The sequence below is a fragment of the Papio anubis genome, chromosome 12 (assembly GCF_008728515.1).
Source record: "Papio anubis isolate 15944 chromosome 12, Panubis1.0, whole genome shotgun sequence".
NCBI classification, from domain to species: domain Eukaryota; kingdom Metazoa; phylum Chordata; class Mammalia; order Primates; family Cercopithecidae; genus Papio; species Papio anubis.
The window spans coordinates 55,541,673-55,558,029 of record NC_044987.1 but is presented as its reverse complement, the minus strand read 5'-3'; the positions used below and the strand labels follow the sequence as shown (position 1 = coordinate 55,558,029).

At 44.1% G+C, this 16,357-nt stretch overlaps 1 protein-coding gene across 12 annotated transcripts in view; it reads right to left on the bottom strand.

Moving 5' to 3' along the window:
• The window catches only part of TENM4 (teneurin transmembrane protein 4), a 788,706-nt gene that overhangs the window by 45,421 nt on the left and 726,928 nt on the right, over positions 1-16,357 (bottom strand). For 10 of the 12 annotated variants that reach the window (XM_017949239.3, XM_017949237.3, XM_017949235.3 and 7 more), the window contains 3 exons: positions 15,628-15,648; positions 7,783-8,015; positions 3,581-3,735 (listed from right to left, as the gene is read on the bottom strand). In XM_017949239.3, the coding sequence (XP_017804728.1) occupies positions 3,581-3,735; positions 7,783-8,015; positions 15,628-15,648 (409 nt within the window). The remainder of the gene's footprint in view (positions 1-3,580; positions 3,736-7,782; positions 8,016-15,627; positions 15,649-16,357) is intronic. The other 2 variants (XM_031653902.1, XM_031653904.1) reach the window with 1 other exon arrangement.

Sequence of the window (16,357 nt, the reverse complement as noted above, 5' to 3'; positions counted from 1 at the left end):
TGTACATGTGGTAGTTTACCAGTATAAAAAGAAACCCTAATACATTATATACACACGAGTGAGGCCACCTCCATCTGTCCCCTCAGCTCAGGGACATTCTCAGAAGGGGGCAGGCCCTTTCTCAGTTCTTTAAAGCACGATCTTCAGGTCCTGCTTTCTAAAGTCTTCTTGTCCCCTTACTCCCAGCTCCCTCTGTCCCTGCAGAGCCAGGGAGCCCGAAAATTCGCCAGGGCTGCTGCCAGCCAGGGTTGCTGCTTCACACTCCCCATGCTCTCTGGGCAGCTTTTGGCTGCATCAAGAACACAGTTGGCTCTAAAGTGACAGGGGAATTTTCAATTTCTTAAAACCCACTTCTTGTCAATGCTGGCCGCTAAATATTTTATGCCTTCTGGTCCTGTGGCACCTTGGGGACCTGCTTGAGGAGACCTTTCTGCCTGTCGCTATGATGAAAAGATGGTTCCTTGATGGGAGGAGTGGGGGAAGATAGAGTTAGTGGAGGGAGACCGGAGAGGAAAGAGAGGAAGGAATGAAGAGCAAGTGCTTTCCTACACTTTCCCCTTATGCCATGTGCAGGGTGCCTGGGAAATGAGAAGGGGCATTGCTCTTGGAGTCAATCCTCACTCTGTCACACTGCCTGTGTGATAATCCTGTACCAAACTACCTAAGCCTCTCTGGTTTCACCACCCTATTAGTGATGATCGTGTTGAGACTTGATTTCCCATCCCCAAAATGAATGGACTAGACTTGATAATTTCAGAGGTCTTGCAGCTCCTGTGTTCCATGGTTCCAGTGTGGAATGATACCCTCTTCCCTGTCCACCTGAGCATCCTGTGCCTTTAGTAAAGCACTTGGAGCTGGCTGCCTTGTTGCAGAGTGATTTTCTTGCAAAAATGGATTGTCAAATGAATGAATGAAGGAAGGACCAGCAAATGGTATAGAGAGAGTGAGAGATTGGGGTCAGGACACCTCACTTCCTATTCCAGTTCCACAATTGCTACATGTGTTACCTAACCCAAGTTTCTTAAACACCAAACTTCTTTCTCTATATGTAAAAGGGGATAATACACATTACATAAGGTAGTTGTGAAGATTAAATGAGACAATGTACACGGAAGTTATCTGTGGATTTTAAAGGGAACTAGTATTCACATCCTATTCCTAGCCACTGGGCACTGTACTAGATAATTTATGTACATAATTTCATGAAAAAATTCATTTCCATATCCCTGATGGAACCTGGTACAGGGCTCTACATTTAAAAATGTATTTTCTTTCATCACACCTCACTATTCTTATCTCTAAAATGGGGTAGATCAGCTCTACCCCATGAGACTATTGTGATAGCTAAGTAAGAAAAGAGACGTTGTACTTATCCTGTACCCCCATTTCTTACAGAGTGCCTGGCACATACTAAGTTCTTATTTTGGATCCTAAGCATAGAGTTATTCTCCGTCAGTGGTGGCCATCTCCACTTCTTAACACGTTGCAACAACTTCCTTCTGTTCCTTCTCTGCTCTGTGCCTCTCTCTTTAGTTTCTTTTTGGGCCTGGGTTTGTCTCCTCCCAAAGGAGCTGGTCCAAGTTCCTTGGCTCTCACCTTCTCACTCATGCCTCTGAGCTGTGTGCTGTCTCTGGCTTAACTCCCTGCTCCCCACGGGGCAGTAGAATAGAGAGGAAGCTCTGAGAATGAAAGCCAGTGACACCTGCGCATATGTGTCTGTAACATAGATGCCAGTATTGGAGTTTGGTTAAAGAAGATCCCATGCTGACATTCAGGCAAAAGTAGTGAGGGCCAGGGGCATAGAGATTTCAGTCCAGGATTTCTGAACCTAAGTGTAGGTTTGAGCATTTTTTCCCCCTGCACCATATGCCAGTTGTCTTTCAAGCCTCTGATCCGACTGGTTGGCAGTACCTCTATCTAAAGTTAAACAATTTTCCGATGTGTGGACTGAAAATTTTCGGCACCCTGTGCTAGCTGGTTGAGGGCCCGTTTTGAGAATTGAAAATACTTGTATGCACATCCTTAGGCCATGGTGGCTTCCTGACGGGTAATTCAAGCTTGCTCACAGACCGGAGAGGGAAACTCACTAGCCAGCAAGGGTAAGCCTGCCAAAACTGCAAAGACGAGTGGCAGAGAACAGCTTCCATTCTGGAGTGTAACAATCATATTAGCTGGCGCAGAGGGAAACCATCCCAGCATGCGACGGGGAAGTGACATGAGTGCTGGGACTGCCAGCAGCATCCACAAGGCTCCATGGAAGGACTTAGCAATACATGTCAGTAACAGAGGCAGGCACGACCAGAAAGGCTGGCAGCAGGTGTCACACTCAGTGGAAAAGGACCTGTCTGTGCAGGCTCCCCTAAAAATGAAAGGGTTTAAAAAGCTAAATGTTGATGGAGCTGAAATCAGTTTGCAATTTGATATAACTCAATGCTCCTGATTTGCCAGGTTTTGGTAATCTTGGCAAGATGCAGCACAGGACACTGATTCAGCATGGGCCTGGCCCGGCCAAAGGATCCAGCAACAAAGGACATACCCTTGCCAAGTCATCACAGGATGTACTAAGGACATGCTGGATAGCCAGTCACTTGTGTCTCTTTTTGACCTACAATGGGTTCCTGGTATCCACCTGCAAATGTCCAAACTCTTTGGCATGGTACAGCAGGGTCCTTCCCTACCTGGACCAAACCATGCTTCCTGTTTTAACTGCGGCCACCCGCTTCCAAGCACCCTATGCTATGATTTTCAATTTTCCACTATTCTTTGAGTGTACCAGCCTCATTAACATCTTTGTGCGTTTGCACGTGCTGTTTCCTTTGTGTGAAATGTCTCCTTTTCTTTCTTGTCACTCAGGAAACCCCTATTCTATTCAACCTGTAAAACTCGCATAAATGTCACCTCCCGTGTGAAAGCAGGCACTCTACCTTTTGTTCATCACCTCTGAAGGGCCAAGCAATGCTAGGAGTTGTGCATGCATTGTTTACTGTATCTTTAGAGTAATCATACTGGGCTGAAGTGAATTATTTCCATTTTACAGATATAAAAAGTGAGGCTCAAAAGACTTTAGAAAACTTGTCTAAAGTTACTGAGTGAGTGAGTGGCAAACGGTAGGATTCAGTCAATCGATTAATCAATCAGCAAGTATAGACGGTGCCCAAATTTGGGTAACCAGGCATCCTAGTTAATTACAGAATTTCTGTCCTCATGTAGCTTAGAAAGAGAACAGGCAATGTACAAATACCCATCAGTGTTATTACCAAAGACGAAATTCAGGTAGCAATGGATTGAATGTCACGTGGTGGAAAGCTGTGTCTATCCTACTCTGCTGCTGTTGAGGTTTCCTTGGGGAGATCTCTTCACTGTCCCCTGAGCTTCTACTTGTTACTCCTGATGGTGAACTCCCAGGACATGGCTGTTTCTTACTTATCTTTGTGTCCTTGGTTCTCATCACAGCCTGGCACCAAGTAGGTGCTCTTTAAAGGCTTACCAGTGCAAAGGTGAATGGCCAGCAGGCTGGCTGGGTGGCAGATGAGAGGATGAGTGGGCAGTCCCAGGACTCTGGTAGATGAAGCCATCTTACCTGGGAAATATCCATGACAGAGTCACAGCTGAGGGGCCGGGCTGATGTGAGATCATTGGAGCCGAGCAGGGTGGAGATGATCCCATTCTGATCGATGCGTCTGATCATGGTGCCATCCACGAAGTAGATCAGCCCAAACTTGTCCACTGTGATGCCTGGGGGCAGAGAAACCAAAACAGGAATTCAGCATCAGAGATGACAACGGCGCGCACATTCCTGGAGCCTTGCTAGCTGACAGCACCTCTACACGATTGAGTTTGGTCCTCCCACAACCTTCATTCCTCTCTCAAAGAGGAGGAGTCTCAGGCTCAGAGGCCTTGAGTGACTTGTTCAAAGCAGGGATTAGAACCTAGGTTTTCAGATCTTCCAGGGCTCTGGTCCTCCCACCTTGCTGCCTCCTGAGATCTTAATCTATCACCTTAGTCATCCACTAAACCTGGATTCATAACTTCTGGGGATTTTTAAGCAGTAGGGATATAGTGGTAAGGAGGATCTTTTTCAATATTAACACTGTGAGTTATTTAAATTCACCTATTTCTGAAGCTCTGTAATTATAATAATCAGTTTTCCTTTTGGTAACCATTTTTCTCTTTCTTTCTTTCCTTCCTTCCTTCCTTCCTTCCTTCCTTCCTTCCTTCCTTCCTTCCTTCCTTCCTTCTTTCTTTCTTTTCTTTCTTTTTTTGAGAGAGTCTCGTTCTGTCACCTAGGTTGGAGTGCAGTGGCATGATCTCGGCTCACTGCAACCTCTGCCTCTCAGGTGCAAGTAATTCTCCTGCCTTAGCTTCCTGAGTAGCTGGGACTATAGGCGCGCACCACCATGCCTGGCTAATTTTTTTTTTTTTGGTATGTTTAGTAGAGATGAGGTTTCACCATGTTGCCCAGGTTGGTCTTGAAATCCCGACCTCAGGTGATCCACCCGCCTTGGCCTCCCAAAGTGCTGGGATTACAGGCGTGAGCCACCGGGCCTGGCCCGTCCTTCATGCTTTTCTATTCTTATTATTTTAGTCTCACTGATCATTATGAAAGTACAGAATCTGAATAGAATCCTATGGATTTGTGTAGAGAATATTGTTGAACTGAATTTCTAAAGGCAGCACACTGAGGAGAGGAGTCAGAACCATTACTCAACATTACCTGCTCCATTTACTAGACCGTCTCATCCTGTTAACTTTCTCCCTGACCCAGCTTGTATGTCCTTGGGCAAGTCACTGAGCATCTCTGTGTTTGTTTTCCCAGCTGTCAAGCAATGAGATTGTTCCAAATCTGTATTTCTCACTCTTGGATGTGTATGGGGATCCCCTGGGGAGCTTGCTAAACTGCACCCCCCAGGTAGCTGATTCAGAATATCTCAAGTGGAGTCTGAGCTTCTATCTGCAGTTTTGACAAGCACCTTGGGTGATAATGACACAAACCAGAGTCTGAGAACCACTACACTATATCAGTACCTCTCAGCCTGTGATGTGCATCAGAGGTACCTGAAGAGGTTTTTCAATATACACCTGCTGGCCTAACTCCTGGAAATACTGATTCAGGGGGTGGCTGGGACTGGGACCAGGGCATGCTTTAATAGTGTTCATGAGTGATAGTAATTTCCATCCCAGGTTCAGAATTGCAAGAGTCAGACATAACCATGAACTGTCATGGGATACAGATGGGACATGGCCCCAGGGAGCACCCAGTTTAGAATGGTAGGCACAGGAATGAATCAGTACCATGTGAGGATCACAGGAAAGGACAGACTCGAGAGGGTCATGGTAAAATACAGGAGATTCCGGTCACTTTTGTTCTGCTACATTTTCTCTGGGGAAGGCAGTGGAAGAAGGGTCAGGAAGGCTTCACTGAAGTGGAGAGACTTGAATTATAAAATTTTCTGGTCGTATTAACTTGGGCATATTACTTCACTTTTAAGTCTTCGTTTCCTCATTGATAAAACGGGGATTCTAACATCTGACTTGTAGTAATTAGTCCTCAATAATTATTAATGACCATTGTAATGATGAGACAGTGGCTGGCACTTTGTAGGTTTCAAGGCCTTTGCTCCGGGGGCCCACGTGTCTCTCACTGGCAAGCAGTGTGCTTTAATATGCCCAGGGGCCTCTGAGTGCTGAGAACCTGCTGGAGCACCAACTGTTCCTTCTTAGGCTGGTCAGGCAGGAGAGTGATTTCACACAGAGGACTAGGCAGCCTCAAGACTGGGAAGGCTTTCTCATGGTCCTGTCTTGAATGTACATTAATTTCATTCTTTAAGTGCCAAGACAGGCATTTTCTTGTCTGCCTAGCTATGCCCCATCTTTCTCTTCCATCTGTTCGGACTGATGAGTGCTCCATGAATAGTTGGGTTTCTTGCTTACAGAGTTGGCTGCACAGGCTAATAGAAGTGATCTGTCCCCAATTAATTACCTAAATTTTTCTTCTTTTGTTGTGTTAAATAGATGGACATCTTTTCTCCTCCCTGCTGCAAAGTGCCTGCATATCGTGTCACCCTTGCGATTTCTATCTGGGTTAATCACAGACTTTTGGGTAAATGCACTGCCACTTCATCTGTGTGAGGGTGAGGGGCTGCGAGGGTGGGGAAGAGAACACACATGTGCGGAGAACAACTGAAAAAGCCCTGGAGAGAATAAAAATTCTCAGATAAAACTGTTTTAAACCTAAGAGAGTAGAATACTGTGGCTACAAAGGGTCTTGGGGATTATTTAGCCCAACCTGTTCATTCATTGACCAATGGGGAAACTGAGGCCCAGGGGAGGAGGTCCCAGAGCCAGCTAGTGGCAGAAGAAAACCATACAGGGCTTCTAAGTGCAGGCCTAGAATTCTTGCACTCCTGGCTGCTCTCTCAGTATTTGGAAATCATAATTAGGAGGGATTAACCTTTGTTGATACAATATTTACCCCACACAATTACCACCTGACACTCCAGGTATGTGGCACAGACAATCTGACATGATATGATGTGATGTGATATAATGGAACAACAATAATAGAAATCATCATTTATGGGATGTTTACCATGTGCCTGGTACTACTGTGCTAAGCATTTACATTCCTAATAATATTCAATCTGTACCACAACTGTGCAGCATATCCTTATTACATATATGAGGAAAATGAGGCTCAGAGAGCTTCAGTGATTTCCCCAAAGTCACTCAGCTATAGATGACAAAGTCTGAATTTGAATGCCAGATTTCACTAGAATCTCCCGCTTTGATTTGAAACTAGGCCCTGAAATCTGGAACTATTTAATAATACAATCACTTATAATGTTTCTATAGGTTATTATTAAACATATTAATTTTGACCATCAGAATAAGCCTAGGAGGTAGACACTGATGGCATTGTTACCCCATTCTATCAGTGAGGACCCTAGAGCTTAGACACTGTAAGTCACTGGCTATAGGGGTTGCAACACAGTGAACACTCCACTGAGGGTGGACAATGATGGCTTCTCCAAAAAGCTTTCCCAGTCTCCAAGGCACAGGGGTCTCTCTTGGCTCTAAACCCCCATGAACAGCCTCTTTCTTCTTGCTTCTCAGGGAGCACCTCTTCCTCTCACCCATGTCACAGTAATTCACACTCAGGTCTTATTTATTCTGCTATGATGAACTTATATATGTAACCATTGTACTCTATGTACTCAAATATTTCCTGAATAAGCGAAGGAAAAATTGTGATTGCGGGCATTTAGAGGTTCAACTTTTTCAGGCACTCAGAATTGAGACCTACAGTTAACCCACCCAATAGCACATCAACATATGAAAACATGATACGCTAAAATGTTTTTGTATAACAATAACATGAGAGACAGCATACATGTCCAATAGTAGAAGATTGGGACATCCATTTGCTGGAATACTATATAGTCACTAACATGAGTACACATTTAATGACATGGAGAAATGTTAATGATCTAGCATTTAGGGAAAAAAAGCAGTTTGCTAAAACAGTTTGCTTAATGTGATCTCATTTTGTTTGTTTTTAGTAAACACTACATATACACAAACACTTTGAAAAAAGACTAGCAGAGAAGACAGGAAATGTTAACTGGGAGTATTTTTGGCAGGTGGAATTTTCAGTTTTCACCATGCTCCATACATTTCTTGGTATTTTCGAAATATTTTTGCAATATTAATCATGCATATTTTTCTGAAATGGAAAATACTCCAATAAATGTTATTGATAATATTTCTAAGGCAAGGTCTTACCCCTGGGATTGGTGAGTGTGGCTTCTGTGGCCTTCCCACCATCCCCGCAGCGAGTGTCATCAAAGGGGAGGCACTGGTCACCTGTTCCCGCAACCACCTCAGAGTTCTTGACAAGGTCCTTCACCACCACAGTGGACTTGATTTTAAAGACCCGCCGGCTGTTGGTGTCAGAAAGGAAGACAGCGCCGCTCATGGGGTCTGTGGTCAGGTAGTATTTGTGTGCTGGACTGTGACTAGAAAACAAAGACATGGCCAACTGATGAGCATTTTCTTCTTTCCTATGTGTAGCTGGAGATGGACAGATGAACCCCTGGCCCTTTAGAATCCAAAGCAAAAATGTCTTATGGGGATGATGCCCCTATTTTGGGTGATGGTTCCCCATTTTTTCTGACCTCAGTCGTTGGCTTAACTATCCCTCCCACCCACTATTCTTGCAAAAACCCACTGCCAATGATTGAGATGACCATCTCAGTGCCATGTTTGTATCAGGTGCTAAATACATGTTTTCTTAAGAAGATGACCACTGAGGCCTACTATAGGTGTCCCGTTCATTCAAGCTAGAAACATGGATGCTCTTGACTTAAAAAAAAACGCTTCAAGAGTTCAAAAACACAAGCCCTTTTCCAAAGGATTTTTACAGCAATCCCTCATCTCCATCTTGGGACTGAGGGATGAAACCCTGGCTGGCTCTGACTCCTGGTCAGCATCAACACTGTCTTCAGGGGATACTCATGTTACACTTATCAGGAGCCCAGGAGTCTCCCTCTGGCAGTCCGATATAAATGAACTGCAGGATTAGTTTGTAATTCGCAGTGAAACCCAAGGAAAAAAAGCAACACAGAAGAGCAGTGCTAATGATGGTTCTGTTTCTGGAAAACAGTTATAAAGAGCAGGCTGTGCCAACAGAGCAGAGAGAAGTTTGACTACAGAGAGGCCTTGAGGAGACAAAGCACTGCCTCTAGCCACAGGGTGAGGAAAAGGCACAGGATTTGGAGTCAGATCAGTCTGGGTTCCAAGTCTAGCTCTGTAATTTCCTGGTTCTGCAACTTGGGCAAGTTACCAGGCCTCCTGGGCCTCGAATTGTCTTTATGTGCAAAATGGGGGTGTTAACAGCTACCTTGCTGGTATATTGGGGAAATTAGAGAGAAAATAATAAATGCAAAGTAGCATAGTGTAGTAGATGCTCAATAATTATTATTTTAATTACCAATGATTGTGTCTCTTCTTGCACTTGGAGACGACTATGTAGTAATATCTCTTATTAAGCCTGAAATTTTTTATCCCCTGGTACTGATATACAATTTCTTTCAAGTCTAGGGCACGCTGAAGTTGAACTTGGTGCTTCTGAAAAGCTAATTTTAAGTTCCTGTGCATGGCCTGAACATTCACTGGGCCCTAAAACTGCATCTCAATATTGGCAGCCCCTTCCAAGTCTCCGGAAGGTATTTTGATTCAAAGGAAGCTCTCTCTGTTTGGACTGGATGGCCTGATGCTGGCCATTTTCACTGCACAGTGAGGTATAAACTGTGCTAAGGGACTCAGGACAGACTGAGCAGTGATGAGAGCACCAGCAGGGCCGGAGCACTGCAGACCCCCTTCAAGACGAAAGCAAGATAATTTGAAAAGTCTAGAAAGAAGCTATTTGCATTTATCAGGTATGTAAGTTTTGGGTCCTTTTGAAAAGCAAAATTTTATTTTACAGGTTGGTGTTTTTTGAATTCCCTATGAAGACTGGGGCACCATAATCTTTTCAGTACGTAAGTCACGGAAGGTCTTAATCTGGCCCTGGCAGGTTTGTCATTATAAATGTGTCTTGCCTTGGACAGTGTCCCTGGGGACTGGCTACCTCGAAAAGGGCCAGGCATCCAAACCCAAGGCTTTCCTTCCTTGGTTTTCTCTCCCTGAATTCAACTAACCTGATAAGATTTTCTCCAACTGTCCTTCCTCTCTAATCCTAATACTACTGTCCTGTCACATCCTTCTCGAACCAAGGGGAGGTCTCTCCGCCTGTAGCCTGGGTCCTCTACAAGTCATTCTTGATCTAACCCAAATACCAACCTGCCATTTCAATGCTTTCCCTTCTGGGACTCCTTAATCTTACAGAGAAGTTAAGAGCTTCCCCCCTCCCCCACCCCTGCACAAATCCCAGCTTTCTGCTATGCTGCTCCACCCTTCCATCCTCCCTCCCCTCCCAGACACCCTGCACCTGGCCACAGACCTGTCCCTGCAGCACGCCTCAAGTCTGCCCACACCTGCTGCTCCTGCTCTGCAGTATGCCCCACGCCTCCCTTTCCTACTCACCCTTCACCTGTCAGTTCAAATGCTCCCTCCTCTGCAAATCTTCCCCAGCCTTCTCCCTGTGCATCATTTCTGGATGATAGGACATAATGCTGTGACTGTTCATTTATGTGTGGGCCTCCAAAACCCGATCGTCAATACTTGAAGAGAAGAGACTGGATTTTGTTCAGTTTTGTTTTTCCAGTGTTCTGCTTCATGTCTTCTAGCCCATAGCAGTCACTTGTTTTAAGTAGATGGCATATCTATTTTTAGATTACTTAGGTAGTGTTTGCATTCGCATTATTTAGCTCTTCTTTTACTTCTCTTCTGGGGGTAGCAGTAAACAGGACAGGTATCCTGTCTGTTTTGAAATGTCCCCTGTGACTTACCCTATAATGTAGCACAGATTTAATCTTCCTAGATGACATCAATTCTGGCTAAATAAAATGCAGTGACCTTAGATCCTACTGTGTAATGCTGGGGCAGCCTTGATCTTTTTGCTTTTCTGATGGCAGCTCTGAGGCGGGGTGATTTTTTTCATTTCTTTGCACATCACTCATGATAAACTGGTGCTATTTACCTCAGCAGAAAAGGGTCCCTGAGGGGTATGGTGAGGGGCCCTGTCAATGTAGATTAGCCCCCTGAGTTTCTATCTCATGTCTCCCTGCACTGCTCCAGAGAAGTGTCACTCATGTGGAGCTTCTCAGATCAGTGAATTCCAGGACAGGGTGGCACTGGCAGGATTATCCCAGAGTCTATAAGAGCTGTGGCTGCATCTTTTGGCCCAAGGACAAATTTGAGGTCTGCTGGTAAGTTAAGCATAGGGAAAACAACAGCTAGCTTTGAACTTAGAAAGTGTGGGCTCTCATTTAGGCAAGTCACCTAAATAGTCCAAATCGTAGGTCCCTTAGCTGTCAAATGACTAAGTGCCTGCTCGGCTATGCTCACAGGCTTGCCATTAGGATCAAATGAAATTATACATCTCAACAGCCCTTTCTAGTTTGCAGAGCTCTCTGAACATTCAACTCATTTAGTCCTCCTGCCCCCCGGCACTGGGAGCTGCACCTGCGTCTGTGATGCCCATCTCGACTCCACTAGGCTGAAGCGCCACCTGTCTGCAGAACAGAACTGCAGAGATGACTACCACAGACAGGAACGCATCTGTGACCACCTAGGGATGCCTATTCTGTCCCAGACACTGCACTAGCACTTGACCTCATTTTCTTCACAACTACCATATAAGGTAGGTACTTTCCTCCCTTGTATTTCAGAAAACTGAGACTGGAAGAGGTGAAGTGACTTGTCTGGGACCACAGAATCCTAAGCGGCAGGATGAAATTCCAACCGAGTTCTGCTTGACTTCAAAGTCTGCGTTCTTTCTACTTCCCCACCCTGCTGCTCAGAATCTAAAAGGTTCCTCTGCCCATATTCACCTGGGAGTACCTGCTCGTCTTCTGAGGTTCAGCTCATCTGTAATGCCATTCCTGAACCCCCACTTCTTCCCCACTGGTAGAACTGGCCTCTTCCTTCATTGTGTCTTTACTAGAGCTTACGAAGTTTATACTTTTAGTATCTGTAGCACCAATTAAACTTTTCTGTTTAATCGTCTGTCTCTTGGATGAAACCTTGAACTCCTCAAGAGCAGGGACTGATTACCAGTCTCTGCTGCTTTGCACTGGGCTGATGCAGAATAAGTATTCCGGAAAGTTCTGCTGAATTTATGAAAGGAAATCAGCCTCCCTGGCTGGAGTATACATAGGAAACGCTCACTGCTAACAATCTTAGAGTGATGGTTCTCAAACATGGCTACACATCAGAATGGCCTGGAGAGCTCTAAAAATAGTCTTACCCATAATGATTGAAGGGCGTGGGCTTCTCTACCTTTGAGATCTCTCCAGGTGACTTGGAGGCACAGCCAGATTTGGGAACCATGGCCTTCAAGCAGTTCTTTTTAAACTTTAATGTGCCACCTGGAGCCTTTGCTAAAACGCACATTTCAATTCCTAGTTCTGGGGTGCAGAACTTGTGAGTCCGCATTTCTAACAATTCCCAGAGCACACCAATGTTGCTTGTCTATATTTTGAGCAGCAAGGCCTTAGAATACTCTACAAATAATCAATGTCTCAGAGCATGAGATGGAAGACAGCCTTCAGCAGAGGCCTCAGGCCTGGCTGTGTGGACAGGCAGCATTTCCTGGAAACGGATCATGTCTGATTCAATTCTGATGCCCAGTATCCTGAGTAGGGCTGGACAGAGAGTAAGATCACAATTTCATTTTCAGTTTGCTGTAGAAGTCTCTGAGGACCCACATTCTTTTCTAGTTCCTCAAACATAACTTTAGTCTCTCTGGAAGTGATGTAAAATCAAGAGGCCTTCAGGGTACCATTCCTGAAGTTAATGAGCTGAAGCCAAGCTTCACTCTGCTCTCATTCTGGATGGTGTTTGGAATTTCCCAGTAGGAGCTGGAAGTCTAGGAGTCTGTAGGGACACACAGGCTCACTTGCTTCCAAGTGAGAATTCTCTTTGTCTCTAAGGAAGGTCTGCCTCATGCAAAGGAGTGTCCTTCAACCACAGCAGTTGGCAGCTCTGGCAGAACTTGATTCCCTGGTTCTCAGAACCTGTGGGAAGAGCTTGAGTGCTAGAGCCACACAGTCAAGGGTTCAAATACCAGTTCTACCATCCACTTGGCTAAGTCACTCTGGTCACATCACTTCCATAGCCTCAGTTTTCTTAAGCTGAGAAATGGGGATAGTCACACCTATTTCAAAGGATGATTTTGAGGACAAAATTGCATGAAGAATATAAACCTCTGAGGATAGCGCCTGTTCCACTAAAAAATAAAATACCCAGTAAATGGTAGCTTTTAAGCAAAGCTGGTCCCTTTAGAAACTTCTAGAAGATTTGGTGCATAATGGACACACTAAGTATGTCAGACTTTATTTTGTCCTGCTCAACCTATTTCCTGAGACAGTTAAGGGCTCTGAGTTAATATAATATGTGTAGCTGGGTTTGATGGACACTTGAGTTCAAATGTACTTCTGAAGAAAAGGCTTTAAACATCTTCTGTGACCCTAGGGAAGAGCTCTGGGAAGAGACAAAGATGCTGGTTTCCTGAAGGAGTCCATAGAGGAAAATGCCCCGTGGATTATAGGTTTCTGTACTGAGCATGCCCGGCACAGCAGGCTGGCACTGAGGCTGGAAAAGCAAAAGGCAGACATGAGTCTGCTCCGGGGAAGCACACACACAGGCTAAAGTTGCCAGTCACGGGGCCAGACATATTACTGGGAGTGGCTGAGACAGTTAATGGAGGAAGAGACACAACTCTATAATTTTTTAAATCCATCGCCAACATTTACTGATGGGGACACTGAAGCCCAGAGAGAGGAAGAGATTTGCCAATACCCAGGTATCAGTTAACATCAGAGCTGAACCCAGGCTCTCTGTCTTCTGGTTGTCTTTAGAAAACTGCAAGGCAGAAAGTGATTCATTTTTTCCTTTCTACTTTGGTTCATCTTAGAAAATTTTTAGTGCCCAAGAAAACAACGAATTGACGAAGGGTTTAAAGTCATACCATGAATATATAAAAAGATCACTGAACATCAGAAGCAAAATGTTTCCAAACCACAACTCTTTCAGTTTATAGATGAGACTGGAAACCAGAAACACCAGGTAACCAGCCCAAGGCCACACGGTGAATGTGTAGCAGGGCTGGACAGCACCTGGCCTCCTGACTCTTCCCAGCTATGTCCCCGTGGGTCATGGCTGCGTCCCATGCAGCCGCCACCACTAACTGGATGTTTCAACATTAAATGCTAGGCTTTAATTCAAGACCTTCATGTGAAATGTACTTCTGTGTTTTCTGCACAACTGAAGTTGAAGGCATGGACCATTACATAGTTCAGTATCATCCATACAAAACTCATTGAAAATCTCAGATTTCAGTGTCAGGAAAAAAAATTTCTCTGGTGAGAAATGGGCAAGTTTTCAATTTCTGATACTATGAAAATAATTATGTTTTCTCATTTACACTGGCTGCCAGGAAGCTCAGAGCTTAATCTAATAAATAATCACATATATGTTTCCTCCTTTTTTCTTTTGTTACCAATTTCTATTTGATTTACTTTAATACATGTGTCTTTGGGTGTAAGAGGATTTAATTCCTTTTTGGGAAAGATGGAGACATCATCATCATCATATGATACGAATTGTTATGATAATAAATTATAATACTATTAACTCTATAGGATGTTATCATTATTATTACCATTACTACTATTTCTGGAGCTTCTCCCTGTGCCTGAAAGTACTGAATAGTTTACAAACATCTTCTGTGATCATTACAACAACACTCCAAGGGAGATTTTATTAACCTTATGTTAGAAACTAAAGCTTAGAGAGATGAAGGCATTTTTTCAAGGCCACATAATTGGGGAACTTCAGTTTTCTCGTCTGTCTATTGGATGTAATCATGGATATCTACTTCACAGAGTGGTTTGGGGATAGAATGCTACAATCCATGTAAAGCACATAACCCTCTATCTGCTACAAAGTAAATGCTCTATACATGTTAATTATTAAATAATTATAATATTTACTACTTATATAATAAATATTATCTTAAAATAACACATACAATTATTACACGAATAATGCAGCTACTTCTATCGAAAGAGATAGAATCATTATTGGATTCTGGGTCTGTCTGACTCTTTCCACCATCCCTAAGACTTTCTTTCATCCAAACTTAGCACCACTCCCATGCCACTTTGATCAGAGCCACAATTAGATAACTGAGAGCCACTTCTGTGGCCATGCAAGCCACACCTCCATCTGCCCATGGTTACTTTTCAAGTCACCACAATGTGTGTGAGGTCAGGGGACACCTGGGCCTTATCCAGGAGTCAGGTGAATGCCATAGTGACAGGTGATGCTGACAGGCAGACACTTCTCTTGGTGTGCTTGACTAGACCCATTTCTGTTTACTGCATGTCGCTGTGAGTCTACATGACAAACCTACTCTGGGATAAAGTTCCTATTTGGGGATTGATCTCTGCAGTTGGTTCCGGGAGTCTGCTTTCTCCTTGATGGCAAGCCTTTTGGGTGGGGTTGCCTGGCATCCCTAAGCTGAGGCACCCTGAATGCCCACAGAAGTGTAAATGTGAAACCTGTCTTCTTCCAGATTGTTCACCTGATCAAGATGTTCTCAGGACTTCCTATCATGACCATCAAAGTTGCTCAATGCAGTTAGGATGACATCCGCATTTATTCTAAGGATAAGCAGGCTGTAGCATTCAAATTACTATTCCAAGGTTCGAATTCTTTCCCATATTACTTTTAGACTATCAAAGTAACTGCCTCACTTTGCAACGGATCCAAGGAGTTCAGGCTCCTGCCACGCATTGCTGCCATTATTAATGACTTCCTCCCATTGCAACTGATTGCCCCAATCAGTTCCAGTCACACAGGATCATTTTGCCATACAGCCATCTGAAATTGACACATGCAGCTTACCATACAGCATGCAACAAGGCAAGGGTGAGGCAGGAAATTCTCCACTGGTTGGCTTACCTATGTCTGAAATCTTTATTTCTGACAGAAGACAGGAGAGCAGGGAATAGAAGAAAGAATGAGGTGTTAGCAGCAGGGTTAGAAGCATTATTAGCAGCCTGAAAACTTGACAGCAATGGTGCTATACAATACTATAATAAATAAAGACTTAGCAGCTATGACACTGATGTATTTTATATTGGATATTACTTGTCAGTAAGTTCACTTACAAGCAGTACATATCACAGAATAGGCATGGTTTCGCCTGCACCACTACTGCTGACTTTGGGGGAAGAGGACTAGGTTGACACATTCTGCTGCTTTAACAAGGGCTAAGACAGGGATTGGAATGGTGGATTCTCTCCTCTGTATGGACACATACCCAGAGATACACAGGCTTACTGCTCTGCGTCTCCACGTGCACACTTCCCTACAAAGAGTTACCCAAACTTGGGTCACTTCCCAGGAGCCTCTTCATAAAAGAATACAGAATTGGAGATAGACTATAATTAGAAGGGAGGGTATGACACAGAAACAGTCCTAGGAAAAAAAGACTGGAAGAAAAAATATATCAAAATGATAATATACTTCTAAATTTTTTTTTTCTAATTTTACTTATATCTCCCTTCCTTACCCACTGTCATGATCTCCCCAACAACTGTAGGAGGGAGGCAGGGAAAATGGGGTCTCTTATTGGAAAGAGGTGAAAACAGAGGTCCAGGGAGGTTCAGTGATTTGTCCAAAGTTGTAC